General features: G+C 41.5%; 1 protein-coding gene across 2 annotated transcripts in view; it reads right to left on the reverse strand.

The window, feature by feature from the left end:
- DENND3 (DENN domain containing 3) overlaps window positions 1-12398 on the reverse strand; it is a 31827-nt gene extending 19429 nt beyond the window's left edge. For both annotated transcript variants that reach the window (XM_039731502.1, XM_039731503.1), the window contains exons 1-4: window positions 12236-12398; window positions 6087-6360; window positions 5431-5546; window positions 4660-4799 (exon numbers count right to left, since the gene is read on the reverse strand). In XM_039731502.1, coding sequence (XP_039587436.1) covers window positions 4660-4799; window positions 5431-5546; window positions 6087-6360; window positions 12236-12319 — 614 coding nt within the window. In that variant the 5' untranslated portion in view covers window positions 12320-12398. The remainder of the gene's footprint in view (window positions 1-4659; window positions 4800-5430; window positions 5547-6086; window positions 6361-12235) is intronic.
- Window positions 12399-27065: the final 14667 nt, after the last annotated feature.

Consider the following 27065-nt stretch of genomic DNA (forward strand, 5'->3'; position numbering starts at 1 on the left):
TGGTTTATATTATACACTGAATAAATTCTGGAACATTTAAACATACACACAACCAAGACTGAAAACTAGTAACTCCCACAGCATTTCTGAAATGTAACAATTACCAAGTTAGGTATTTGTGGCCACAAAGAGTGTTTTGTTCAATAGAAGATTCACTCGCATGTTTATAGCCAAAACCCCAAATATTTACAAAATCAGAAATCTAGGCCTGCAAATCTATATATAGAGAAACTAGGAACTGAATATGGTTGTCTTCTCCCTGGAGGTTTTACTTCAGTTTGCAGCTTTACTGGTTTCCTGCAGAAGAACACTTGCTCTTCAGGAAGGAAGCAACTGAATAGGTTAAGAGATATACAAGGATCTAGGACATCATATTTGTGTACAGCATTTAGATTCCAGAAAAGAAACAAACATATTCTGTCATATATTACTGCCTTTTCAAATGAAATATTTAAATTCACTATTTTCCTATTTGAAGAAAACCCTGGGCTGTTAAATAAATATTCCCACAAGTCCATCAGCTCTTCAGGGGTGCAGAGAAAGGGGAACTTAAGAATTATCAAAGAAAATCAGACAGTTGAACCAACCATTTAAACAAACACTCTGTCACACTTAGTGATGCCTCAGATTGGCCAAACAGAGTAAGCAGATCTGCTTTTTCCTTTCCTTTGAGACAAAAAGCTCTTATCAAGACAGTAAATGTCACAACAGACACAACATGACAGAGAAAGCAGCAGATGTGCAGAGAGGACAGTCAGAGCTCCCCATTCAGGCCATGGTGCCCATTAATGCAGCCTAACAGCAGCTGACAGCTCTGCACTGCAAACGCTGCAGGAATAAATGAAGTAATCTCTGAAACACTCAAGTGGAGAGCTAAGGAGTTTATGAACCTTTCATTACTGCTATTAACTGTCCACACACAGGTGTTTCAGAAAGCAAGAGCAGCTCAGAATGGGCCCTTTGTACTGCCTCGGTGCTGGGAGTTATTTGCACACTCCCACCTTTTCTCAAGGCAGCTGAAAGGATGAATACACAGGCTGGAAGATTTACTGTCTGAATGGAGCCTATTCATCCATCCAAGACAGGAGTTCATCCAGGAGATTACTGCCAGGAATATTTCACTTTTCATGCATATAACAGATTGAGGTAATACTACATGTGCAAAGTGCCAAAACCTCTCAAGTTAAACCAAACCTTTTCAAAAAATGTAGAATTATCCAACAGCCACTGTGCTGTGAAACCATTTAGGTGCACATCTGCTTGCTCTGGAGAAAGGCAGACACACCTCAAATGTTCTGGATTTGGAAGGACTGAGCTAGCAATATGCAAATTAGTTATAAAATTAATGGAATAGAATACAAAGACCTTCATTACTATGATGACAGGTTGCAGATTCCCTTGCAGTTCAAAGCACCTGCCTGGATTTATACCTTGATGTTGCCTGTGTATCTCAGCTTGGTTTGGTTTTCAGCTGTGATTTCTACTTTCACACTTGAAAAAGTATAGGGACCTGGATTTTATCTAGGAATAGTTATGTAAAAAAACCCAAAAACTTTTGATGATTGTTTTGACTGAAAACAAGTACCACCTCACCTATAAGCAATTCTGTGCACTTAGTACTGAAGAAAATAATCTATGCACAGAATTCTGGAGGGAAAACAAACCTTTATCTGCAAAAAATGAACCTGAATGGAAGCAGAACCCCTTTAGATGCTACTTCAACATCAGATCTTCAGGAGCAACAGCATTCTTGCACTAGGTATCATAATGAAAGAGCTACACACTAGAAATAGGTGGTTTGAGGTCCACCAGCAAGTGCTTTCAGAACTCCTGACTGGAAAATGATTAATCAGTTGAAGCATCCTGCAAAACAGCTCTGCAGCATACCAAGGACACAAGTGTGCTGTTGAAGGTGTTATTATTTGTTAAGTATAAGAAGCACTGCTACCTGAGTACATTCAAGCAACAACAACACTTAATTAGATTATTAACCCGTTGGTCACCTGATGACACACAGTAACTGCCTTTCTGGTTTACAGAAACACAATGCCAGTGCTTTGTAACGTCCCAAAAAGTCAGAATATCTGCAGCTGTACAGGGCACTATACTCAAAATATCTCACAGAGGTCTCGGCTGCAATTGTTTGTGCTGCATTCAGAACAGCCACACACCCCAGCAGCTGTTTCATGCCACGTGGAAACATTTCAGTAGTACAACCAAAATAAGGAAAACTTGTACCTCTCCACCCCTTCCCTTCCCTCCACCCTGGTGTACTCTGGCACAGTGAAACACTTTTTCTAAAAAAAAAAACCCAAGGCACCAAAACCAGAAGGGCAGACATTCTGAAATGAGCTATTAAATACCATCAAGAAAAAGGACATTAAAAAAACCCCCAGAATAAAATTTAATGGAAACCTAATCAGTTGAGTTTCCAGCACCGTGGGAAATGCCAACACCAAATTCAGCTGTGTCACTGGCATTCACCCCCCTCCAGTAAAACACACTCCCATCTCACAGATGCAACAGCAAAAAGGGGAAGAGCTGTGCAGCTGTGTGAAAAATTCCCCAGTTAAAAGACCAAGACAGCACACAAGACTAACATGGGAGGTTATTGTCCGGTTGAACTTCCCTATAATTATTCACATATTTACAAAACACTTTAAGCTCAAATTGTTCAATACTGATCAAATGAACTCTCAGAAACCAGTACAGACTCAAAAGAGAAAATCCATCTGTGGACGTTAATGCTTTAAATAGATGCCAAACCCTACTATATGTGATCAAGGCAGAGGTGTTTAATTATGATGTTTAAATAGTTATTAAGTTTAAAATACCCACCCAGAGGCAGAAGCAGATCTAGGGGGTTAATTCTATCTGGTCACTGTCTCCTCTAAACAGATACAAGAACTAGAAACACATTTATAATATCTGGAATTTTCCATGGCTGTCCTGAAGATTTTCCTATTTCTCCCTCAGTGGGCTCTTTTAAAATCCATTTGCTAATTGACTGCTTCTCCCAGCTCAGAGATATCTCACTTCAGAAAAGAAATTACTCACTTATGAATACTCTGCATAAACCACTGATGGGTACTGTAACTGTCTAGCTGAATCTATTTCCCACCCAGTGGAAAGCTGGTGTGAGGTGAGCCCTCTCACAGGCTGAGCTCACAGTAGAAAAGCAGCAGGAATCCCACTATAAAAGCTGGATGGAAGCAGTAGCCACAGCTGTAGTCACAGCTGGAAGAGTTCCATATGCAGATTAGCAGCAACTTGAGATTTGAGGCTTAGAAAAGGCAGCAGTGAATCAGTTCCTGCAATACCAAGGGCTGATGTAATTCACTTAAATATAAAGGGAGGGGGGGAGTGATCTGGGCAGGAAAGGAGAAAGGAAAACAAACATTTCCTTTTTATTTCACTGAACATTTATTTTGATTTCACACTGACCTGTGCACACCCTGTTTCCATTATGTTGAAGTGCCTTGTCCACATTAAACCCCTTCACTAATGCTCTAAAAATGACAGAGCAGAGGTACATGCCCTTAAAAGGGCTGCCAGAGTGACTAATTTCTGATCCCACAGCCTTTTTCAGTCAATGTCTAAAATGCCCAGGAGGAAGGCACTGTTTTTCTCCTCCAGGGCTCCCTTCATGCAACCCAGGGAAAGCCAGTGCTCCAAGAAGATCCAAATCCACAGCACAGGGAAGAAGAGGTGCATGGGCTGGGGAAATGAGTGCTCAGGTGTCATTTGGTCTGGAGCCAGGTTAGGGGCTGGGGATGTACCCAAGGAATGCTCCCTTGCTTCTCTGCCTGGGACATGAGCACCAGCAGAACACAGGGGAACACTCAAGCTCCAACCTAAAACCCCAACATCTTTTCAATTTACAAGAAGCAAATAGCTGCAACTGGGTTCAGATTTGACTACACTGAATTTTAGGGAAGAAAACCTCTTCTACCTTTGGACAACAGGTCTGCAAGTGAAGACACACAGTAATGGCCAATGTACCCAGGCAGATCCCTGATGTGAGAAGGTTTTAATCCAAAGTAGATGCAAATAGATCTTAACAACTTAACAATAAAGTAACCTCAAAATAAGAGAAATTACTTAATAACATGATAGATCCATGTTCACTTACCTTTTACATCATCTACACTGCAGAATATTTCATTGTTTCTAACCAGTGTATCCTAAGAATTTCTCTTAGTTCTACAACATTCAAGTAACCACTCTACTTCCTCAAGTGACTTGGATTATTTCCCTAATGTGTCATTAAGTGCTTATTAATACATATATTCACATTCTTATGACATTTATTTGGTGCATTATAAAAAGCTTTTTGTGCTTTGAAAGCGATTTTCATAAGAGTGGAAAAACCACTCCAAAAAAAGCCAATAATATCTGTAAAATATCCATTTCCTACACATTAGCAAAAACCCCCAAAGAAAATGAAGACAACATCATAACACCCTTGGTATTCAGAATTTGCACTTACTGTCTGGGCAACATTGACATAGCATTTCTTCTTTTCTCTCCCACAAAACCTTAACATAAACCTAGCCACTGCTTTAGCATCACACAGCTCTCCTGACCACATCAAGCAAATTCAGGTATTAAAAACCTGCAGTAATTTCCAGCAGAAACACACAGGGGAGCAAATCTTACCATGAGAGACAATCCTTGAGGGCACTAAAATAAGGGTATCTGGATATAACACAAACAGCACAGGGTACAAAACAGACAGGCACCTTCCCAGTCTGGGTGGATTCCCAAGGGCCCTGCCCATTCGAGGAGGTGGAGCCATCCTGCAAGAAAACTGCACATTAATGACTTTATGTTAATCAGCAAATTATGGCTGATATTTTCTTGAGAACCTTAGAGATGTGATATCCAATTCCCTCTATATTTCAAAGGGATTTTGATGTCTATCTCCCTTTAGGTCTTCAGAAAAATGTCAGCCTACAAGATTTAAACAACATGTACTAAAAAGAATTTCAGCACAAAATGTATTTAGAAAGAACATCTTTCATTGTTTGGAAAGAAAAATCTCTACCAAAAAAAAAGCATCCAGGGGATAAAGTCTGCTCCTAAATATCCAAATCTCCAAAATGAAATCCATAACAGTTTTTCCTAATGCAGTGTGTTGTAAAGTACTTCATTTCAAATGGCAATACGAAAGTATTATTTGTCCTGTATTCTTCCTAACATAAAAACTAATTTGATAACTAACTGTTAACTAATTTGGTAAATTAAATCCCACATTATTTCCCAAAGTACTCCATTTAAAATGGCAATATAAAAAGTATGATTTGTCCTGTACTCCTCCTAACATAAAAGCTAATTTGATAACTAACTGTTAACTAATTTGGTAAATTAAATCCCACATTATTTCATATATTTTAATGTTTTAACAGAAGAATGAGTTAAATAACTTACTTGCATAGACTGGTAGTACTGTGCAACAACACCATATGTTCTGTTACCACAGACGTCAGTGAAAACCAGGAAATGGATGTGGTCCTCTTTTAATTCAGAAGATACATAAAGTCCTCCTGAAACGAAGACAGCAACCATATTTTTAGTTATATATTTAACTACAGTTGTGTGAAAGACAATTCATGACAAATACTGCACACTGCCACTTCATTTCAAAAGAAATGTCTCATTTTAAGGGATTAAAATGAAATATACAGTCCACTTGAACTAAAGGTTGTTACAGATGCTGTGACCTGCACATTACTGAAGAAGCAAAAATGAAATTATTCTGCATTTTCAGAGACAAAATACAAGAAATGGGTTGAAATCACTTTTTTTCCCCCAAGATATTAAAAAGGTCTGCAATAATGACACACATATTAAAATTTCTCCAATTAAACGTGGAGAAAATATTCACTACTTCAAGTATATCAAAGCACCAAATAAAAAGTGAGAGAGTACTCAGTCATCTTGGGATGAAAAATAATTTTTCAAGTGTGTGCATATTTGCATTTCACTCAAACCAAGATTTACCAACAAGGGCTAAAAAATAAGGGCTGAACTATGGCTCAAGAAATATTTACAGTTCTCAAGAAGAAATGTGAACCCTCATGTACCTGGGAAGCAGAGCTGTGGCAGAGCAATAAGATCAATGTCCTTTGGAACTGTCACATCTTCTGTGTCAGGTGCTCTCTGCTGCCCATTGAGGCTCTTGGCATTTTCAATCTTGGGTCTCTCTTTTTTCTTTCGGAAGGAGCGGCGTTTGCTTTTATTCAAGTTATTACCAGCATGAATCATCTGAACATCATCTCTGCTGATAAATGGAGGCACAAATACAGAAAGAACTTCTGGATCAAGGGGAGGAAGATTTTTGAGTTTTCTTTGAGTGCCCTGTGGAAAAAAAAAACAACGAAACAAACTCTAGGATGACACTCATCCTGATATGTGGGGGTTTTGTCATAATTTTTAATCCTGGTTTTCTTATAACACTAAAATGGTGAGTTTCAAATATATTTTTCTGCTTCCTAAATAATTCATTTTTCCTTTTAAGCTTTTGTTTTATGCATGTTAATGCAAGGAAAATGGGCATTTTTAGCAGGCAAGAAATCCTTCATCATTCAAAATGTCCCATATCAGTATTATGCCTTTGGCAAAAGAAACTAACAGATACCAAACACCATATTTCCTCCTTTTCAGTATTAAGATATACTTAAACTATATTTAAAATAAACACTGGCAACAACAAAAAATAAAAGGACAATAAATAAATGAAAAGAAACAGAAGCAGCTGAGCCTCTTAGATAAGTCTTTGTTTGACTTCAGGAAAAGTTTCCTCTCAATTCAGAATAAATAACATGCACCAAAAAAAAAATCCCTAAACAACACAAACACAGACTTTCACAAGACAATGCCTAACTTTATAAGGCAATAACAAAGCACAATTAAAAACTACAATCATGGTTACAATATTACAATAAATACAACTTGAAGACACTGAAGCCATGAGAATCTCTCCATATTCTGATGACTCAGTGGAACAGGCACCCCAAGATCATGTATGAAATTACAACATTTTTTGCAAAGTATGACTGGCCTGAAAGCCCTCACTGCCCTGCAATGAAAAGCTGTGGAGGAAGTGATCAGAGAGATTTCCTCATACTGGGGAGCACTTTTTGTATTCTTGACCATGCAGTTGAGCCAAGTAGCTGCATTTCTAATTACTTCATTGCAATTTTAATTCTTCCTGCAAGGTTAAAAAAAAAAACAAGTAAAAGCTTTGTTTAACCAACGGATATTTGGAAACAGGAAAGGCGAGCCCCACTGTGGTAAAAAAGTTGTTTTGTTTTTAACTTTTTACAAACATCTTCAAAGTCAGAGGAGGTGAAGCATACATGTTGCTTTTATCACCAGATATGATGCAAGATGCTCCTTGAGAACCAATGCTGGCCTCAACCAAATTTCCCTATTTTTTTTTTAAAAAACAGCTAAAACATAGAAAGCTCTGTTGCCAATGTTCCACTGTCCAGGTTTTGAGACAGAAGTCTCAGCTCTTACATCCCAGCAGATATGTCCACTAATAGTTTTCTTCTCCACATTTGAGCATCATGGGAAAAATGTGAAGGAATGCTTCATCACATGTTAGTTATGGTCTCTTAAATTCCATAAACTAAACTGTATTTACAATAGGATATTCTAAAGAAACTACTTCATTAAAAATAAGAAGTGAAAAATGAACTTTTAATGGACAAAGAGCCTGAACTAGAAGTAAATTGGAGTGGAAAAGAAAAGTTCAGGTAAGTATCCAGTGGGATAGTCAAAAGATAAGCCATGACTTTAAAAAGCACATCACGAATTGGGGTACTGAGTGCCACATCCTCACATGCTAAGAATTTCAAGTGCCATTTCCTTAGTTGGCAGCTGACAAAGGCAGTGAAGAAACTAGAAACACAGATAAATTCACCATGATCACCCTCAAACTAACATGAAGCTAAACATTTCAGGAGGAAATTAAGAATTAAGGCTCAGCCCTGAGGCTGTTATGCAAGAAAAACCACAGACAGTACTCCAACAGCAGCATTTTCAACTTGGCAGATTTGCCCTGCTGAGGTTTTCACACAGAGTTGCTTTGACAGGGCAACCCCTGACTTACACTGAGGCACCTCTGTGCTCCAAAGTGCTGGATGGCAGCCAGCAGCTTAATGGCCTCACAGCTCCTGAAATGGCAGATCCTTGATGCCTTGAACTACTACAGAAACATTAAACACCATTTTCCCCTACAGAACAGCATTGTCAGCACTGTCACTGACCCACTGACTCAGTCTCCAGCATCTGAGTCAGCTCATATCAATGTCTTGGCCAAAGTCACATTTTTACTCCTTGAGTTCAGGGATAGTGAACAGGCAGCAACAGAACAATATTCACTTGTTTCTGCTATTCTTTGAACATTTTATCTTTTCTGCTGCTACTGTTACTTCTTCACTTTGAAACACTTCCCTTTTGCAGCTTCTTGCTACCAAACCTCCTTGCATCACACATAGCCTCTTGCAGACAGCAGTGGGGGATTTTACTCCATCCCCGTTTGATGGTGTTCCTGTAACAGCACTGCTGTAAAGGACATTGATCTGAGACAGACTTTTACAACGACTGCACTATTTAGACACAAACAGTAGTGTGTTGAAACCACAAATCAGAGCATGACTTCAGCTATCTGGTGTTTCCTTGACCTCATTCTCCTCTTTCCATCATTGAAAAAGTTAATTTCACTTTGAATGTCATGAAAGAACTGGTTTCTTTAACAATTAGGCAGGGAAAGTATGAGGCCTCAGAAAAATTAGATTGGGCTGAACAATCAGGTTGTAGTAATAGGACAAAAGGGAATGGTTTTAAACCAACAGAGGGCAGGTTTAGATTAGATATTAGGAAGAAAATCTTTATTGTGAGGGTGGTGAGGCATTGGAACAGGTTGCCCAGAGAAGCTGTAGCTGCTCCATCTCTAGAAGTGTCCAAAGCCAGCCTGGATGGAGCTCTGAGCTACCTGGTTTAGTGGAAGGTGTTCCTGCCCCACAGCAGGGGCATTAGAACAGGGTGATCTTTAAGGTCCCTTCCAACCCAAACAATTGTAGGATGATCTCTGCTAACTCTTGTGCAACACTTTGCTCAAACTAATGATGAGGTTGACATTAGGTCTGGCTGCACTGGGTTTCATCCAGTCAAGTTTCAGAAGTCCCTTGGGAAGGAGATTCTTCCCCCCGTTATGCCCCAGCCCTCAGCGCAGCTTCTTCTGGTCTCACTCTTGTTTGCCAGCAGCTCTCCAGTATAAAGATACCCAAATGTGGGACAGTATTCCAGATGTGAATACTCAAGGGTTTGGAGTAATAACAATAATAGCAATAACCCCTTCCCTTTGCCTGTGAACCACAGTCCTGATGATGCAGGCCATTACACAGTTACTTATCAGAGAATCACACAACAGCTTGGGTTGAGAGGGACCTTAAATTATCATCTCATTTGAGTCCTCCTGCTATGGGCAGGGCATCTTCCACTACACCCAAAGCCCCACCCAATCTGACCTTGAACACTTCCAGGGATGGTGCATCCACAGCTTCCCTGAGGAACCTGTGCCAGTGCCTCACCACCCTCACAGTAAAATTCTCTCTAATATCTAATCTAACCCTGCCCTCTGACAGTTGAAGCTGTTTCATTCTATCACTCTATGCCCTTGTCAGAAGTCCCTCTCCAGCTCTCTTGGAGACCCTTCAGTTTGAAGCTGTTCCCCCCGTTCCATCACTCCATGCTTTTGTTAAAAGTCCCTCTCCAGCTCTCTTGGAGACCCTTCAGGTACTGAAAGTCCACAATAAGGTGATCCCACAGCTTTTTCTTCTCCTGGCCAAAGAGCCTCAACTCTCTCAGCCTTTCCTCATATGAGAAGTGCTCCTCTAATAATCTTTGTGGCCCTCCTCTGGACCCAATCCCAGGAGCTCCATGTCTTTCCTGTGCTTAGGACCCCAGAGCTGGATTAGCACTCCAGGTACAGCAGAGGGGTTGAATCTCCTCCCTCTCCTGCTGCCCACGCTGGTTTGGATGCAGCCCAGGATGTGTTTGGCTTTTTGGGCTGCAAGTGCACACAGCCAGGACATGTCCAACCTCTCATCCACCAGCACCCCCAAGTCCTTCTTGGCAGGGCTCCCTGCATCTCCCAGTCTGTACCAATAGCAGGGACTGCCTTGACTCAGGGGCAGCACATTGCACTTGGCTTTGCTGACTCCCAGGATTTCCATGGATTCATTTCTAGGGCTTTTCCAGCTGCTTTTTACTGCAACAAGCACACACTGCTGACTGATGCCCAATTTGATCACACCTCATTTCTTTCAGGCACCTTGACAGCCAGGGAGGCATTACAGAAGCAGGAAAAATTGTTTTGGTGCAAAATTGCCTGAATCAGCAGGGCCAGAGAGCACAAGACAGCTCTGTACCACTGCCTGTGGTGGGCAGATACAGAACCCACTGATGGAACCTGTTGAAGATCTGAGACATGTCACAGACAGCTTGCACACGCTTGCCAAAACCCAGCTTTATAGCTTGTCTTTTCTTAGGGAAAATAAGCATCACTTCTGTACATTTCATTCTTACAAAATACACACTTCCAGTGCTAAGAAATAAATCTCTAGCTGAAAATAGCAGCCTTTGATCTTTTCAAATTGCAATCTCAGAGTGACAAATTTCTTGGCAATAAGGATAAGCAATGGATGACAGCCCAGAAACTTCTGTTTCAGGAGCTTCAGTGGAAAACTACTTTTTTTTTTCCTGGAGTCCCCATTGAGAACAGGTCAGTCATATAAAACTTTTCTTACTTTGGGGATGGGTTACAGCACAGTCCCATTGACTTCATTTGCTTTCTCACTCCATGTTTAAGTACAGTTAAGAATGCACCAACACACTGTGAAGACCACAATTTGAAGCACTATCAGGATTGTTACCCACTGTTTAATCTGTAAATATCATCAGAGATCCACTACTTTCATTTGGAATGTCATCTTCTCTCAGTAAAGTATTTTCTTTCTACAATCACTAAAATTAGCCATAAAAACATATTCCACTCTCCTCATGTACATAGTGCTGCAGAAGGAAAAGGAAGTGGAGTAAATCTGTAAGCTCTCCCTAAGACAGTGACTGAAATCCCTGTGATGCAACAGCTTGCAGGGACTTTAGTGAAGTTCATACTGACAAAAGAAGAGACTACTTTCTTTTTTGGTATCTTTTTGTATCTTGAGCAAAGAAACAATTCAGAACCTGCAGTATGACCAGAACATCAGAATGGCTTCTGTTTTCTGTAGCTGATTTCTTATTTGTTGTTCCACAGGGTTTTTTTCAGAAAGCAGTGACAACTAAGCAAACTGGAATGAACAAGAAATTCCCTTTCCTTTGGGTTCACTTCTCACACTTCTGATAAAACACCATGTACACACTGATTTCAAAAATCTCATGCTGACATTTAGCAACTATTTTCCCATTCCGAAGGCACACATGAATGAGCTCCTGGAATGTGAACCTCTGCTTGGCTGTTATCACTTAAGAAGCTGACATCAGCAAAAGCCGTCTCCTGAGCGAGTGATCAAGCAACAAGCCCAACAAAGACTTCTTTATCTAACGCTATTAGAGCGCAATCAAATTCAAGTTCAAGCAGAGCAACTGAGAGCCCTGGGAGCTGTCTGGCCTTTTTTTAAAGCACGTGCTGGCACCACTGCTCTCAGCAGCATGGAACAAACCCATCAGCACACTCGAACCGAGCAGAACCAGGAGAGGGCTGTCATTGCGAGCACACGTGTTAAATTATAAACAAATTCTAAACCAAATATTCAAAGCGATAAGCGACCCACCAGCTCCTGCCGTATCCGAGTGGTTCAGGTTAGGGCAAACTCAGAGCACTTGAGCTCACGGGGGTTTAGATCTCGTGTTTTCCTGAGGATACGAGTTACCAGCCTTTATTCTTCTGCTTTTCTCTCCAGCGGAAGACAGGTCGTGCAGTAACACCCAGCAAAGAACGCATCCTTGAGCATTTTTCTGTCCCTGCTTATATAAACCTACAGTGAGTTCTCCATCTAAGCTCAGACCTTTGGAAAAGTGCAGCTACCTCACACCGCTACCAAATTCTCGCTGTTTTGCTGACGCTCGCCTGTCAAAACAACTTTCTCTCGGGACATTTCAGCTCCACGCGCTGACAAACCCAGCCCCACGCGCTGGCACCGCCCGCCCGAACCCCGCTCACCTGGAGCAGCGCCCGCACCCGCTCTGTGGGCGCACCGACCAGCAGACAGATCTCCAGCAGGCCCGAGGGCAGCACGTCCTCCATGGCACAGCCGGGACAGGGCGGCTCCTTCCCTGCGGGCAGCGGCTCCTTCCCTCAGGACCGCGGCGCCTTCCCGCCCTCAGCGCCGCCCGCTCCCGCCCCGCGGGGTGGGGAGGAGCGCCCGCGCCGCGCACGGGAACCCGCCCCGCCGGTCGCTACTCTGCGCACTTTGATTGGCTGTTCCCCTGTCACTCTAAGAGCTGTGGCCAATCAGAACGGTAGGACGTGCGGTGGGCCGGGAGTGGGCGGGGCTTTGGGGTGAGGGCGCAGAGGGGGCGGAGGGCTGGGAGCTGAGGCGCTCCGGGCTGAGGTGTTGAGGGCTCAGGATTGAGGGATGGAAGATGAGACGTGGGAGCTGTGGGGCTGGGGATTGAGAGTGGGAAGGATGAAGTGCTGGAGGATGATGGGCTGTGGGCTGAGGGGCTTAGGGTTGAGGGAGTGAGAGCTGCAGGGCTCTGGGCTGAAGGCTGAGAGACTGAGGGCTTAGGGTGCACAGCTGAGGGGCTGAGATATCACTGGCCCAGTTAAAAACTAGTGATGGGGTTTGTGATTTACATTTCCACGTTGACATAACCAAGGACTATAATATTTGCTTGTTTTAAGCAGCAAGGTGAGGACCTAACTCAAACAAGAGGAGTCCCCAGTTGTTGCTCCATCCCTCAGAAGTGTTAAGGACCAGGCTGGATGGGGCTCTGAGCAGCCTGGCCTAATGGAAGCTTCTCCCTGCCCATGGCAACTGGGTGATCTTTAAGTTCTCTTCCAGCCCAAACCATTCCGTGATTTTTTCCTCACCTTGTTTCACTGTCTCACCGGGACAGCCCCTGGGAAAGACACTTCCCGACTCAAGGTCAAGTTAATTTTTCTCCACGGGGTGTTTTCCTCGTGGGGCTCTTGGCCAACAGGGGCTGAGGCGCCTCAGGGCTGCCTGTCACCCTGTCAGACGTGGGTGATGTCATGGTCTGGCTCCTTGTGCAGCACAGCCATTCCCTGCTGTTTGCTGCAGGTGACTCAGCAGGACTGTGTCACTTCATCAGGACTCACTGCCACTACACGGGAGTTTTCTCTTTACATTACCACGGGTCACAGTTTCCACAGGCTCTAAGCACAGAGCTGGTGCAGGTGGCACCGTGTTTCCCCTCTGGAGCAGCAGAGGCACAGCACAGGGAACTCCGAGGTTTCTTCTTGAGCTGCTTAATCTAAATACACCATGAGTCACACCGTATGTGTTGGCTGTGTGCAGATCTACACTGAGAGAATGTAATTCCTCTGGGACCGGAGCATAAAGTACCCGAAACCAGAGATCGGTTTCTCTGAAACTGGAGGTACGAGATAAAGTTTCATCACAACCACAAACGTTTTTTTGTGGACTACTGTTCCGGTATTTTAAATGCAAAAACATTCCCTGTCTAAATGATTCCGGGATTTAATGAACTTCTTGTCAGTTCAGGGGTCAAATCAGGTTTCCTCAGAAAGTATGAAGAACAAGGTGATTTTATTATTTCATAGGGGTTTTATTATCTGAATTTTGGGGTGTTAAAGCTCAGGATTTACAGCCTCTAGCTGTCTCAAATTTTGAGGAAGACACACATCCAGAATATAGGAAACTGTTCATATAGCAGTGACTAAAAGAAGAAAATTCTTGAAAACCTGGAAGTTTCAGGGATTACTTCTCCAAAGGGGTAGAAGAAGATCCAAGGCTCAAAGATTTATATTAATGAACTTTGAGTTCATAAGGGATTGTTAAAATGATCTTGTTTAGCCTGTGTGGCCCAGGTCATAAAATCAGAGTAAGTCTTGTATTAATGCTGTAACTTCTGGCTGAGGCCATGCCATAGGAATTGTTAACACTCACTTTTAAATGTTCAGCGTCTCATTTTTAGTTTCACTTTTTAGCTTAGCTCTTTGTCAATGCATTATGTTACACTGGCTGTTGTTTGAACAGACTTTTTGCTATGAAAAGTATTCTGTCTGCAAAATTCAAGATTATTAATCTCTATTTCTAAAAGATTATACAACTCATATTTTTAAAATTTCTGGCTCAAAAATTTCAAAATTTTCAAAATTTTTGAATTGGGAACACCAAAACCAAGGCTGTATTATTGCTGAATGCTCAGTGGTAAATCACATTGCTGTTTCTGATTGATATCCCCACCTAATTAAAACAGAGACAGACAGATACATGAATCATTCAGAAAGGGTGTAGTGTTTAATTAGTTATCCACTGCAACATGATACAGTTTTCTTAGGGTTATTACTTCCAACATGATAATCCTACATCTTACATTGCTTGACCTATGACTATGACCAAGCATTTCACCATATTATGAAAAAATTACGAATGAACCAAGGCTATTAAGAAATTCAGCTCACCCATAGTTAATTAATCTGTATCATGATTATCCTCTGATTTCTCTGCTATCTGCAATGATAAATACTGGATGATTCTTGTTCATAATTAATGTAGCACTCAAAGCAAAGATATGGTGAGGTTATTATCAAAACAGAGCTCCAAGATGAAAGGTACTAATGGGAATCTGGTAAAATCTCAAGAACCCTGCAAGCAGGAAACCTGCTAAATGGGGTCACTGGTAAGAGACAGAATCATTCACATAGAGAAGAATTCCTCTGTGCTAAAAGAGATTCATGTAGTTGAGTCGCTAATGTGAATCTGGTAAAATCTCAAGAACCCTGGAAGCAGGAAACCTGCTATATGGGGTCAGAAGAGACAGAATCATTCACACAGAGAGAAGAATTCCTCTGTGCTAAAAGAGATTCATGTAGTTGAGTCATTTTCTTCCTAAGAAAAATTGTCAGCTGAGGAAGAAATGCCAGCTTTTAATATGTGTTTTCTTTTTGTAAGATCACAAATACAGTAAATGTTTGTTTATTAACTCTCTGAGGTGGTACTGGCTGCTGAATGCAGGAAAAACTTCAGTTCTTGATATGTCTTCAACATGGGAAAGGCTTTATCAGACCTACAGGGCCATATCTGAATAATTAAAGATTCTCTTGGCATAGAATCTAATTTACCTTCCAAATACAGTGTTTGTGTTTTAGCCAGACTGTTAAGGGGAGAAAATAATTTCACTCGCTGTGTTTCTTCAATGTGATCTTGCTTATGAAATAACTGAGTGACTTGTTGAGTTGTAGACACCTCAGTCCTGAGAGATGTGGGCCGGATGAGGAGTGTGGACTGAATTTCACAGAGCAAATTTTCAGCTCTGTAAAGAATTAGTGAATGACATCCCCTGGGAAACTGCTCTCAAGGAGCTGAGAAGAGCTGGCAGCTCTCTGAGGACAAAATTATTTGAGTGCAAGAGCATTTAATTCCCATGTGTAAGAAATGAAGTGAGGAAGGCAGGAGAATGGCATGGGTCAGTGAGGACCTCCTGGTCCACCTGAAGTGTAAGACAAAAATGCACAAGCAGTAGAACCAGAGACAGGTATCCTGGGAAGAATACAGGGATACTGCTCAGATGTGTAGAGATGGGATCAGGAAAGCCAAAGGCACAACTGAAGCTGAATTTGTCAAGGGATTTTACAGATATGTTGGTCAAAATTGGAAAACTAAAGAAAGAGTCCACACATCCACCCCCACCTTCACCCCCAAACACACACAGATAAATAAGACAGGAGAACTGCAGAAAACCAAGATGGAAAAGTCTGATTTTCACTCATGCTTGTGCCCCTCTCCAGACAGTGCTGAAAACTACACAGTGGCTAACTGGGGGCTTGTGCATCCTGCAGAGTTTCACCATGATGGGTGTAAGGTCTGCAGGAATTTTCATTTGGAAACTGAATACAGACATCACTTATATTCTGCAGGTTTATTGATGGTTAAATCCTTTCCTTGGGCTTATGATCAAGCTTGTGGCACAGCAATATCAGTGGGTGAGAACTGAAGCTTGGAGCACTGTGCCTTCCACTGCTGGCTCACAGGAAGGTACATTGTCCAGAGAGGTGATGGGTGCCCCAGCCATGGAAACATTCAGGTCAGGCTGAGCAGGGCTCTGAGCAGCCTGATCTGATTGAAGATGCCCCTGATCATTGCAGGGGGATTGCACTTGGTGACCTTTAAATGTCACTTCCAACCCAGACTATTCCACCATTCTGATTTCTGTGACTATGCTAAGCACGACTGCATAAATAAGAAATCCTTATTCTGTCCAGTAAGAACTGTGTGTTCTAGCCAAAGAGAAGACAGGACACACAGCTTGACCTGTACTGCTCTAATACATATCAGACAACTCTTTGCAATCTGGAAGTCCATTTAAAAACACCACCTCTCAAGATTTTAAACTCCTTCTCTCTAAACACAGTTCTTATCATCAAGGTCATTCATAGGGTGAGGGATTTATTTTGAACAAAACTCAGGGAGTCAGGCTGACGTATTCTCTCTAATGTTAGCATTTCTCATTTTATATTCCTTCTTCCAGAATAATGAAGCAGGAGACTTCTGGGAATCTGCAGTGAAAGATCTTTACTGACAGACCTAACATTTCTTTCATTCAGGACAGTTCACTTTCTAAATTTACACTAAAATTAGCAACCAAGCAACTACTGACTATGCAAATCAAATCAGGATTTTCAAATTAGGGCTCTGCACAGACTTAAAATTCCTTTCTCAGTGCCTCAGAGACTTATTGTCATTCTTAATAATGCTACAAAAACCTACTATGAGAATTCTGTATTGTTGCAGGTGTTGTCTGAGTGCAATGACTTTGGCCTCAAAATCATTCTGTAGGAGGTCACCATGTTGAGCATAGACATGTCAGAGGGGAAGGAGGACAGTTCAGAGATCTCTGCACCTATTAACAATTTTATTTGCATCTTCTTTCTTTTTTACTTGGCTTGTCTGGTTTGGCTTGTCTGGTTTGTGCTGTCACCATTTATGGTATTACAGGATGGACATTTTCTGCAGCATTGACTGTCATTTGTCATGCATCTCTTTAAGAATACATGGATGTTTTTCACTGGCATTACAGGAAAATGCCAGCATGGAGCAAGTTTTACAATGTGTCAATGTGGGATTTGTGTTCTCAGCTTGAACCTGCCCACGTGCTGGAGAAGTCACCTGCTGCCTCCTATTTCCTCAGCTCTTGACCGATGGAAATGTACCCCCTATTCAACCTTTTCTAGGGAAATGCCCCTTAAAGCTCAGATCCCTGTGATTTATCCACATGTGCTGAAGGATTTTGTTGTGTTTCTCTGTCACCTCTGAGAAAGGCAGAGCGTGTACTAAAATCAGGCAGCAGAGGCCTGGAGCTGTGCTGTCTCCATCCTCAGAGGTTTTCAAGAAGAGACTGAAGAAAACTCTGAGCAAACTGGGCTGACTTGACAGCTGACCCTGCTTTGTGCAGGAGGTTGGACTACAGATCTCCTGAGGTTCTCTCTGACATGGATGATTCTGCCATTCTCTGTGTACTAACACAGCAGGAGGGTTAAAAATTTGTATGTGAAGGAAACAAGATGTTAGAATTACAGCAAACAAAACAGGGAAAATCCTCAGCCAGTTGTACAGTCAATGACCTTTCAAATGGACACAATTTTTCTGTGATGGGATAACTGAGACCCAAGGAAATAGCTTTGGGTGTCAATGCAGCACTTATTTCTCATCACCTCTATATTTCTGATAAGGATGCTGGCTGTATTTTTATTAAAAAAAATAAAATTGTGAAAGTCCTAGGAGGGGAAAAAAAGGAGATTATCACAGCCCCCGCATCTAGAGACATGTAGCAACACAGAGCTGCAGAGCTGTCAGACCTTGGCAAAGAACCAGATTAATGTGAGTGCTCTGAATATTAGAAACACTTTGCATTGTAGATACTGTGAGATACTCCCGAGGCTACAGAAGAGCTTTTTCCTGAATCTCATCACTCCAGGGGCAGTTTTAGCGGTGTTTTATTTATGTGGGATGCATAACGTGTCCCTCAAATCTCACTGGCTTAATATGACATTTATTATACTTCCAGTTCTTTACCATCTGGCACAATCTCGGGCAGCCAAGGAGATTTTGCAGCTGCTTTTTATAGAAGCATTAAGATTTCATAACATTTGTTCTTTTGCAGCATTTCTGTAAGAAATGCAGACTCAGAATTCCTGAAGTGGTGGGACAAGAGAGACAAGAGGTCAATTAGTGCACAAAGATTGTCAGTCAGACACAGAAAATAAAATTTCAGATGGACCAGGTTTTGTGTAATAGCTTCTTGTATACATCACTGTAAGAAACCTTAAAACACATCAACATAGATATCATCATTCATAACTACAAACTGCTTTTTGCTTTTTTAAATTTAATAAAGTATGCTTGCTTTTTCTCCCTGGAATCTGGGGAATCTCTTGGGATACTCCACTGTGTTCAGAAAAGATCTTTCAACAGTTTCTTAGCTCAATAAATGCACCATATAGTAAACTTCACCCTTAATTAATTTTAGCTTAGTTCAGTGCATATTAAAAGCCAAACACTTTCCTTCTTGATATTTTGTAGCAGTCCTTACTTCACTCTTGTTATAAAAAACAGCATATGTAAACAAAATGTTCTTTGTTATATAAGAAACAATCTTCTCTAAGTTGGTGAGCTCTTTATATATGAAAAGGTTTTTCATTTTTAAATATTCACATAACAAGGCTGTTGAAGAAGATTACTCCAAGCTTGGCTCCAACCAGAATAGCCATCTTATTTTCCATGTAAAATAACCAGCTTTCAAGTGACCTCTGCTTATCTCCAGATAAAAAATGCTTTAAGAAGAACCACAGAAAGGCAGCACAGACCAAGTATCCTTTAGAGCAGCCTAATGCAGAGAATTCACAGGTATTAGGGAGTGTGGCTGTGGGCAGTGCGAGACCATCCTCACTTGTCAGCATTCCATGCTGCCACTCCTCATTCCTAGCAGCCAGTGCTATGTTGTGGAGCAAAGCCTCCTGGAAACCTTTTGTAAGTGCAGAAGGGACAGAACAATCTCACATTGTTGTATCCAAAGCTAGGAAGATGTGGACTAGACAGATGGACCACAAGGTGGTTGAAAACTGCCTGGACCATCAGTTTGAAGGCTTGGGGTGAACAGCTTGAAATCACTCTGACCTGAGTGAATGGCATTCCTCAGTGTTTGACACAGGGCTAAAAATACTTGGCATCTTCCCCATGGATGTGGACCATGGGGTGAAAGATGTCCCCAGCAAGATGTGGATGTCACCGTGGGTGAAGGCTGAAGGGTGGAGCAGCTGTAAGAGAAGGCTAAGGAAAATCCAAGTGCCATTCTCCTGAAGAGGGGTCATAAAGAAGAGCAGCACAAACTCAGAGGCACACAGTGGGAGCATGAGACAACAGCTGAAAGTTGCAGCAAGGGATTTTTGATTGAATACAAGGAAACAGTTTTCACCATGAGACTGATTAAGCACTTCAGCAGGTTCTCCAAGGAGCCAGTGTGACCTCCTTCCTTAGAGATTTTTGAAACTTGGCTGGATTAGAAGCAGAGGAATCCCATCTAACTTTGAAGTTGTTGCTGCTTTGAGCAAAGAGTTGGACTAGAGACCTCCAAAGGTCCCTTCTAAACAACATTTGTCTTTGATTCTATAATTAAGCCCATATTGCTTTATTTTCACCCAAGGTTCCTTAGAGATTTAACAGTGAAGCAAAACAAAGTTCAACTATTTGCATGACTAAACATATGATATACTTTTAGGTGTACTGGTATAGCACTATAAAGGGAGTGTATTTAAATATTGCCTGACATATCAAATATAGAAATTAGGCACGTGTTGCTGCGTCATGTATGACTGAAACTGGGCAGAACATAACCTCATAAATAATTAACTCCTAGTTAACCATGTGTCAACTTCTACAGTGAGAACAAGGAGGATTCTGCACAACTGACTTTATAGAGGAAAGGGCATTTGTACAAACATTACCCAGTAGTCTGTGCTTGTTTTCCATGTTGCATTTCTAATGTTAAAAAAACCCCCAATTATTGGGTTGGAAACCTTAACTGACAGTGTGTCCTCACTGTCTTGTTTTCTCTGGCTCTTGTTTATTCCTCTGTAGTGGCTATTTCAGTTTTCTGTAGGCGCATCCAGTTAGTTGAAGAGCAGAGAGAATATCTCACCTACCAGGGTGAATTATTAATCAAAAATATTTTAAATCACTTTTAGAGTAATTTAGGCTTCCTTTTCTGGCACAGTTGAATCTAACATTGTTTTCCTTGTTTCAATTTTTTGTTCTCTGTTGTTGGAATATTTTTCAGAGTTAATTCGCCTGTAATCTATAAGAGGAAACCCACCAAAATATAACATTTAACATGAGGAAGTAACATAAACTGACATAAATGGAAATGACTGAAAATTATAAAAGTGGGCTCATATTCCACAAAGGTTAACCTTATGTCCAATTTTCAAGTGTCAGAAAGAGCAAACCATTAATGACATCTGGTCTCCCTAGTGCAGGATGATTCTCCTGAAGGGTGGCTCTTAGTTTTCTGTGGCTCTTGTTTATTCCTCTGTAGTGGCTATTTCAGTTTTCTGTAGGCGCATCCAGTTAGTTGAAGAGCAGAGAGAATATCTCACCTACCAGGGTGAATTATTCATCAAAAATATTTTAAATAACTTTTAGAGCAATTTAGAGCTTTCCTTTTCTGGCACAGTTGAATGAATCTAATGTTGTTTTCCTTGTTTCAATTTATTGTTCTCTGGTGTTGGAAATTTTTCAGAGTTAATTCACCTGTAATCTATAAGAGGAAACCCACCAAAATATAACATTTAACATGAGGAAGTAACATAAACTGACATAAATGGAAATGACTGAAAATTATAAAAGCGTGTTCATATTCCACAAAAATCAACCTTATGTCCAATTTTCAAGTGTCAGAAAGAGCAAACCATTAATGACATCTGGTCTCCCTAGTGCAGGATGATTCTCCTGAAGGGTGGCTCTTAGTTTTCTGTGTTTGCAGAGCACACACAACATTGGGAGCCCAGCTTGTTTACCTGCCAAGTTATAATATGTTACAGGAGTGTTCATGGTGACTGTGGAAAAAAAACAACAGAGTTCTTTTATTTTATTAAGAGTTGTTGTGAGGGCAAAGACAGTTACTGGGGTGGAAAAGGATTTTGTCATATGATTTGGGAAAGCTTCCTCCTAAGAGAAGCAGTGACTCAGAAAACACTGCTCATGGCTCCTGTAATATTGTCACCAATTCTGTTCACCTACTGAGAGTAAAAGTGATGTAATATAAAAACATATAGAATTATAGTTTGTATTAAGTAAGTTTGTATGAAAAACTAAAACCAGGTATATTCCAAGCTAGATATAGAAATTTTATTACTTTTCTAGAGAATGGTCATGGTCCTGGCTAAAAAACCTGGATTGTTTAGGGTTTTCACATAGTGCAGACTGAACACATAAACAACAACATTTTCTTATTCGTTCTGTTCCCAACTACATTTTTTGTATTGGCAAGTTCACTTGCTGCATCTCTCCTAAAATTAAGCCTTCAGCCCCCTTTTTTTTTTTGTTATTCCTCAGGATCAATCCCACACAACTCATTATCTCATTGCAACCTGAGACTGGAAATGCCTGAGGGCGGGAGGCGTTTCTCCGAGTGGAGCTCAGTCATCCTGCAGAGCGGGGCAGCGGTCCAAGGCTGCGGGAACAGCACAACAATAACCAACTGCCTTCTGGTATCTCTGTTAAAGTTCTCCATTGTTTTAAAAGAAAGCTGGTTTATGTCGTTCAGCAGATTGCCCCGTTCGGCCCCTTCACCGAACACGGCTGGAAGGGACATGAATATAAATTGTGAAATACATCATTCTGCATTGTCCCTGTTGCACCAAAGGAGAGGTGATTTTTAGAGCACGTTAGGAATGTGCAGTTTGGCACAGCTTTGTGAGGCATTCCCTTTCAGACCTTTCTTCAGGCACTGCAAGTTGCTCATAGGTCAAAAAGTCAATCATACACTAATAGAATCCATGTGTCTTTGATGACCACGGTACATGCTGCTCATAAAAGCTGGTCCAGCAAAATTTCTGGCGCCTTTCCTGTCTTTCCCTGGCTATAATTACAAAAAAGCAGCATTGTTTAATTGAGAAAGCACATTAGTGGAGTTCACAAATGAATCTACAAACAGATTTTCCTGAAAAGTCTCTTCTTTAATTCATATTTCTCTGGATTTTCTCCCACATTTAACAAGATTTTTAATGGAAGCTTTCTTACAGAGATTTGCTGCCAATATATTGCAGCACCAGTAGGGAGCTGACTGACTTGAACAAGATACAATCACCTCTTTATAATGACATGCATGATTACCCCTGCAAATCATGCAATTATGATAAAGATTTCAAAGGAAAGAAGGTAATTTATTTATGCACTGTCCAGAAACATTCAGTCTCTTGCGGAGCAAAAACTGAATCTCACTATGGAAGTCTTTAGAGTAACTGTAACAAGACCAATCAGCTAACCAGGAAGAAGTCAAAGACTTTATTATTAAAGCAGTGCCAAAAAAAGTGCTACAAGGCACTGTGCTGCAGTATAGAGTTACAATATGCTATAAAGGCTGCATTTATTTCAATATTAACATCTTTAAAAAGCAGCAAATCTTGTTTGTGAGACTGCAGCCCTCGAGTTTCCAAGTGATCTGGACCTTTCTAATTCTTGTCAAATAACAACAGCCAAGCCTTCTGTTTTCAGCACAGCCAAAAAACAAGCCTTAAACATAAACAGCATTAAAGCTTTGGCACTGAGTGGAATTTGTAATTCAGCACTAAGCCAACTATTGAATTTATTTTTCCTAGCACCTAAATACCCCATGGGGCTTATAACACCACTGATGCTCGGTGCTCCACAGCCCCATGGCACAGAAGAGCTTACAGAACCCACAGCCAAGCAACATGGGCTTGTTTTGTCTTTATTCTCTGAGTACAGATGGCATTCAGTTCTGCTTAGTTAAAATAAATATCAGAATTTAAATATAACAGCCACATCCTCCAGACAAGTGATTGCATAAATATGCAAAGTCTGTGGCCTTGCTTTCATATTAATTTTATCTGCATCTCACTTACATCATCAGGCAAGATTTTCTCCTTATTATCTTTCACTACCTGTCTCATTTCAGACAGCAAAGCCAACTCCAACACATTCCCACTCTATGATAACACAACATCCATGGCTACCTCTCAAGTCAATAGCAGAGCTCTGACATGGTGTGCTTACCCCTCCAGCTGCCAGTAAGGAAAAGGAGAAGGTGAATGAGATGAAGATTCAAAGCTTGCCAGTGCATAAGCAACAGATACTGACTTCTGCTTTCCCATTCTGTTCTAGGTTGCTCAGCTCTTCACAGCTCTCCCATGAGATTTCTAGCTCAGGTCATCTCATTCATCCTGTTTCCCGTGCCAGGGAGTGCTTAGTCTCAGCCAGTCATCTGTTCTCACTCCCTAGGATGACAGGGGTCAGATTGCCTCTGATCACAGTAACCCTGAACTATGCACACTAGAAAAACAGGGGCTTTTTAATTATCCTTTAGTTTCAGTGCTCAACATTCGTTAAGGTTGTTTTCACCTGGTAGCTAAAGCATCACTGAAAAGCATAATGGAAATGCCCAGTGAATAATTTTGTCCTTTGTCACATACAAGACCTTTTCTGATTTGCCACAGGGGAACATGCAAGGTTTCTGTGAAAGTAAAGGGTCAGGATGGAGGCTGAGATCATCAGGTTTTTCAGTTGTACAGAGTTTTACAGAGTTTACAGACTGCCTGACCCTTACCTTTGGAAATGGAGCTCTCAACAGTTCCTACAGAAGTCATTAGAACTTGTACTCTAGTGGTGCCTAAAGCCATCAGGATACAGATTTTGTTAAATGCAGTATAAACTTGAAGTCTTTCCCTTAGGGAACATTTTCTCTCCATCTTTCCTCACCCTCATTGCATATTCTGCCCCAAGGCAGAATGGAAGCAGTTAGTGGTAGCTGTAACGACTGCTGTCATGTGAACACATCTCACTGCAAACTCTGGGGATGCCAATACTGATTTCTCTTCTCAATTTACAATTTCGTGGCATTCAGCCACCCTCAGTAATGGTTAAGTCTGAATTGCAAATTTGTCTCTAGTCTCCCTCCTGCAAATCATCTACCCATCCAGTTTTAATTCCTTCTAATTGATAAAGAGAAGTGAAATTCCCATTCCTGAGCACCCCAATTTCCTTGTTAGCCCTGCTTCAAGCAGGGGGATTAAGCTAGACACCTCCAGAGTTCCCTTCCAACTTGAGTTTTCCTTTGATCCTACATTTTATAAGAGATGGTGTATTGAGTGACCATGTCCAGGTGTTGTCAGTGGAGGAGCTGCAGGGGTGGTGATTGTGAGAAGAGGTCAAGGACTCCCCTGTGTCAGAGCCAGCTCCAGCCAGCTCCAAAATGGACCCACCACAGGACACAACTGGGACAATCACCTACACTGGTGGCACCTCTGGGAAAAGAGTTTAGAAAGAACAAAAAATGTGCCCAGCAGCTGAGAGGAGCGAGAAAAATGTGACAGAAACAATGCTATAGACAGCAAGTTCAGTGAAGAAGAAGAGGAGGAGGTGTTCCAGGCAGATTCCCTTGTAGCTCATGGAGAAGACTGTGCAGGTTGTTTCCCTGGAGCCCATGGAAGACCCCTCTGGAGTAGGTGGATGTACCTTGAAGGAAGCTGCAGCCTGTGAAGAATCCACACCAGAGAACTCTGCAGCCTGTGGAGAGGAGCCTGTTCAGGAGCAGTTTTCCTGGCAGGACCTATGGCTCGTGGGGGACCTGTGCTGGAACAGTCTGTTCCTTAAGGTCTGTATCCCATGAAAAGGAGACACACTGGAGCAGTTCTTGAAGAGCTACAGCCCATGGAGAAGTACATGAAGGATTCTATCCTGTTCAAGGGACTCCACACTGCAGAAGGGGAAGAGTGTGAGGAGGAAGGAGCAGCAGAGAGGAAGTGCCATCGGCTGACCACAACCCCTGTTCTGCATCCCCCTGCATTGAACAGACAGAGGCAGGGGTGTACAAGAGTTCAGAAGAAAGAAGTGAAGTTGAGCCTAGGAAATAGGAGAGAGGGGGAAAAAGGTGTTTTCAGTTGTATCTTTTCTTCTCATTATCCTGCGTTATCTTTAATTGGCAATGTATTAAAATAGTTTCCCCCAGTCTGATGGTGACTGGTAAGGGATCTCTCTGTCTTTATCTTGACCTGTGAGATTTTCCATCTCATTCCTGTCCCCATCCTCTTGAGGGAGAGGGAGAGCAACTTGTTGGTGTTTGTCAGCCAGCCAAGGTCAAATCCACCACTGCAGAGACTGAGACAATAAAACTTTCAGTTGTCAATTTAAATTTTTTTCAATTGTCAGTTTAAGTTTCTTACTTCCATTGCTGGTTTGGTTTGTGGTTTTTTGTTTTTTGTTGGGGTTTTTTTGTGGTTTTTTTTTTCATTTTTGGGGGGGTTTGTTTGTTTGTTTGTTTGTTTTATGTTTTTGGGGGTTTTTTTTTGTAAATAAATATAAGCTTGATGCATATAACACAGATGATTTCTCAACAGGTTAAGAAAAACAAGAACCCAGTAACAAGGCAGTACTAAAGGTTGGCAAACCAGAGATACTGCAGAGTGAAGGACTGATTGGTTTCATATCCAAAGGTGAGCAGGAATCATTGCTATCTACCTTCTTCCACTGCAGCTATTTTCTTTTAAAGTTTTAATCCTCTGCTCTCTAGTGTCCACTTTTTCTTCCAGAAGCAGGACACTCCACTGCAGCTATTTTCTTTTTAAGTTTTAATCCTCTGCTCTCTCTAGTGTCCACTTTTTCTTCCAGAAGCAGGACAAAAATTACTTCTGGTAGCACTGAAAGGAATAAGGAAGGTACAAGCTTGGAAAAAGGCTGCACATATTTACTGGTGAGTACTGTGCAGTGTTTATCTTGCATGTGTTGATGAAACCTGCTTTGAATGTATCAAACTGGGTTCTTGCAGATCAAACAGAAACAAAGCTCCAAACTTCAGCAGCTGCAGAGCAGTTACAGTCCCAATGACAGCTCAGGAATTAGCAATGCCAAGTGAAAAATGTCACAGTGGATTTACAACTAGATATTAGGAAGAAATCTTTTACTGTGAGGGTGGTGAGGCACTGGCACAGGTTGCCCAGAGAAGCTGTGGATGCTCCAAGTGTTCAAGGATGGAGCTCTGAGCAACCTGGTCTAGTAGAAGGTGTTCCTGTCCATGGCAGGGGTTGGAACAAGATGATCTTCACAGTCCATTTCAAGCCAAACTCTTCTGTGATTGTGTGATAATGATTTTTCTGGGAAAGAAAGGGGAAATGCTGTATGCTATTGATGCATTTATATGACAGCTATGACAGCTGTTTGTGGCACCCTGTAAACATGCATGCTCTTCCTGGAAGGAGCCTGGCTTCATAAGGGTGTGCAAATATCCTGGTTGTAAATCACGAAACTGTAAACAAAGGTCCACTTTTGACTGATGGTGTGGGCCAATGTGGTATAAGAAGACAGTTGTTACTCTGTAACCAGATAATACCTATCTTCCAAGACAAACCACAAGTAACCAACTATGCAAAAACTGGTGACAGGTAAGGGTGTTCCACAGCACTTGAATTTCTGAGCTTCACTGCCAAGTAGTTTTTTATGTTAGCGGCCAAAGCAAGTCTTCTCTCCAGTCTGTCACACTTCAGACCTGTAGATACTGCTTACACCCAGCAGGATATAAAGATGATTGCTAACTTTTGAAAGTGTACTTCC

Source organism: Passer montanus, unplaced genomic scaffold, assembly GCF_014805655.1.
Source record: "Passer montanus isolate IOZ18808 unplaced genomic scaffold, ASM1480565v1 scaffold78, whole genome shotgun sequence".
Taxonomy (NCBI): domain Eukaryota; kingdom Metazoa; phylum Chordata; class Aves; order Passeriformes; family Passeridae; genus Passer; species Passer montanus.